The following is a 2,522-nucleotide window of genomic DNA, read 5'->3' on the forward strand; positions in this document are numbered from 1 at the left end:
TGAAATCAGGGCCCACGGAGGTCCTGGCACGTGTCAGCCGGGGGCCCTCGGTCCATTTGAAAGTGTTTATGCCTCAAAAACCTGCAGGCACATTTGGGGGTTTGTGTCAGCTCCTACCCAGTTGTAAGAACAACTTTCAACAGCCAAACCTTTGCTGAGCTGAGTTTTGTGTGATGGGGAAAAAGAAATGAAACAACAGCTCGACAGACTCCAGCAAAGTGGGAGATGAACTCGAGGAGCTGGACCTCAGCCCATTAAACCAACAGATTCCTGAGGCTAAAGCCATAAAAATCTTGATGTAGCACCTCTTAGTACCCTGTTTCCTTCCTTACTGTGTGTGATTTTAGCTCTGTTGTGTAAATAATGAGCTAAAAGAGTCATTTGCAGAGCGAACAGCCAGCTCTGATGCTCTCGTTGTATCTCTGTCCCCCCCCACGATTGCTCTGCCCTGGAGTGCAGGACTCTGGTGGTTTTTGGCAGGTTGGAGCTGAGGAACAGCTCTTGGATGTATCCAGAGGTTTCTCCTGTCAGATGCTGTGAAAACAAAGGGGCAGTTTAAGGTTTTGGCCAGCCTGACTCCTGGGAATTGTGTTGCTCCTGCACTTCCAGGGGAGACAGGGACTCACCACTGGCTCTGAAAGCTGCCTTTCTGTTGGAATGTTGCCCTGTGTGCCACCAACTCACCCTGTGCTCCCTCCCAGGAGAGAACCTGAAGGCCCCTGGCAAGGGCAGGAGCTCCCACAGGACCAGGAACAAGCGGGGCCGGGCCCGGGCCAGCAAAGACACCTCGAAGCTGCTGCTGCTGTATGATGAGGACATCCTGGAGAGGGATCCCCTGAGGGAGCAGAAGGACCTGGCCTTTGCCCAGGCCTACCTGACCAGGGTAAGGGACACTGGGGGTGCCCTGGCACAGAACTGAGCCCCAGCTCTGCCAGGTCCAGCTGGGAGCACTGGGGTGGGGTTGTTTCTCCTCACACCCCCCGTGTGTGGCCCTTCACTTCCCAAACTCTCTCTGTCCTGACCTGGGGGTTTTCTTGCTTTCTGTCCTGTGTGGGGGAGGTGGGAGTGAAGGATTTGAGGGCTGGGGGTGCTCAGGGGGCTCCACAGCACCAGACCCCTCTGAACTTGGGAGCTCTGTGGTCCCAGTTGGGTTCCCCTCTCCCGGGAGCAGTTCAGGTTTATCCTTAAGGAAGAGTTGGCTCAACAAAACTGGAAGCACAGTGGAAGTTCTGGGTAGGAGGAGATCAAAGATTACCAGGGTACAGGAATTTATGAAGGAATCCTTCCCTGTGAGGGTGAGGAGGCCCTGGCACAGGTTGCCCAGAGAAGCTCTGGCTGCCCCTGCATCCCTGGGAGTGTCCAAGGCCGGGTTGGAGCAGCCTGATCTAATGGGAGGTGTCCCTGCCCGTGGCAGAGAGGTGAAATGAGCTGATCCATGCTTAACTTGTTTCCTCCCTGGGTGTCACCGGGTCCTGTTGCTCCTTCCAGGTCCGTGAGACGCTGCAGCACATCCCGGGGAAATACGAAGACTTTCTCCGTGTCATCTACGAGTTTGAGATCAGCACGGACAAGAGGACAGCTGTGGATCTCTACTCCACCCTGCAGAAGCTGCTGCACGACTGGCCCCAGCTCCTCACGGACTTTGCTGCCTTCCTCTTGCCAGAGCAAGCCTTGGAGTGTGGGCTGGTAGGTGGGAAGGAGAGGAGGAGACTGGATTTTAAACAACCTGAATGGCTGTGGGAGTGAAAGGATAAAGAGCTCTTCCCAGGGCAGGGGGCTGGGAAGTCACTGGCTGGTTTCTCAGTCAGAACTGGGAGGTTTGGTGTGGGTTGTGAGTCTCCTGCTCGGGGTGACTGGGGGAGCCTTCCCCGGTTCCATCAGGGACGATGTGCAGCCCCAGCAAACCGTGGTTCCCTGGCCTCCAGGTCAGCCTTGCACTGGTCAAATAGAGGGTTTCACCTCTTCCATTCTCCCTGAGAATGTCCAGTCCCTGTTTTGTGTGCAGGTGGTTGAAGCAGAACTTTCTAGCTGGTGTCATATTGATCACACGAAGCGTTTCTCCTCCTCCGAGTCCCCCCAGATTTGCCCCCCCAGGAGCACCAATGCCATGGAAAACAAAGACCAGGACAGGGATTTTATGGCTCGTTTAAGCCAGCTCGAGGTGTTTGGGAGCATGTGAGGGTGACTGGGTTTGGTTTGTGCAGTTTGAGGAGCAGCAAGCCTTCGAGAAGAGCCGCAAGTTCCTCCGGCAGCTGGAGATCTGCTTCGCTGAGAACCCTGCCCACCACCAGAAGATCATCAAGGTCCTGCAGAGCTGTGCAGACTGTCTGCCCCAGGAGATTGCAGAGGTAACCAGGTGTCCCCTTTCTGCCAGAGCCCTGAGGGTGGTTCCAGCCTGGCTCCCTGTCCCCGTGTGCTGCTCCTGGGCAGCAGTTTGGGGGCACAGCTCAGTCCATAGAACCATAGAATGGGTTGGGGTTGGGAGGCACCTTAAAGCTCCTCCTGCTCCACCCCCTGCCCTG

At 55.9% G+C, this 2,522-nt stretch overlaps 1 protein-coding gene across 1 annotated transcript in view; it reads left to right on the plus strand.

The window, feature by feature from the left end:
* The window catches only part of GON4L (gon-4 like), a 32,261-nt gene that overhangs the window by 24,501 nt on the left and 5,238 nt on the right, over positions 1-2,522 (plus strand). The window contains 3 exon segments of the mRNA XM_029958146.1: positions 610-883; positions 1,489-1,686; positions 2,205-2,348. Of these exon segments, the coding sequence (XP_029814006.1) occupies positions 610-883; positions 1,489-1,686; positions 2,205-2,348 (616 nt within the window).

The sequence above is a fragment of the Manacus vitellinus genome, unplaced genomic scaffold, assembly GCF_001715985.3.
Source record: "Manacus vitellinus isolate BGI_N305 unplaced genomic scaffold, ASM171598v3 scaffold_142_pilon, whole genome shotgun sequence".
NCBI lineage: Eukaryota > Metazoa > Chordata > Aves > Passeriformes > Pipridae > Manacus > Manacus vitellinus.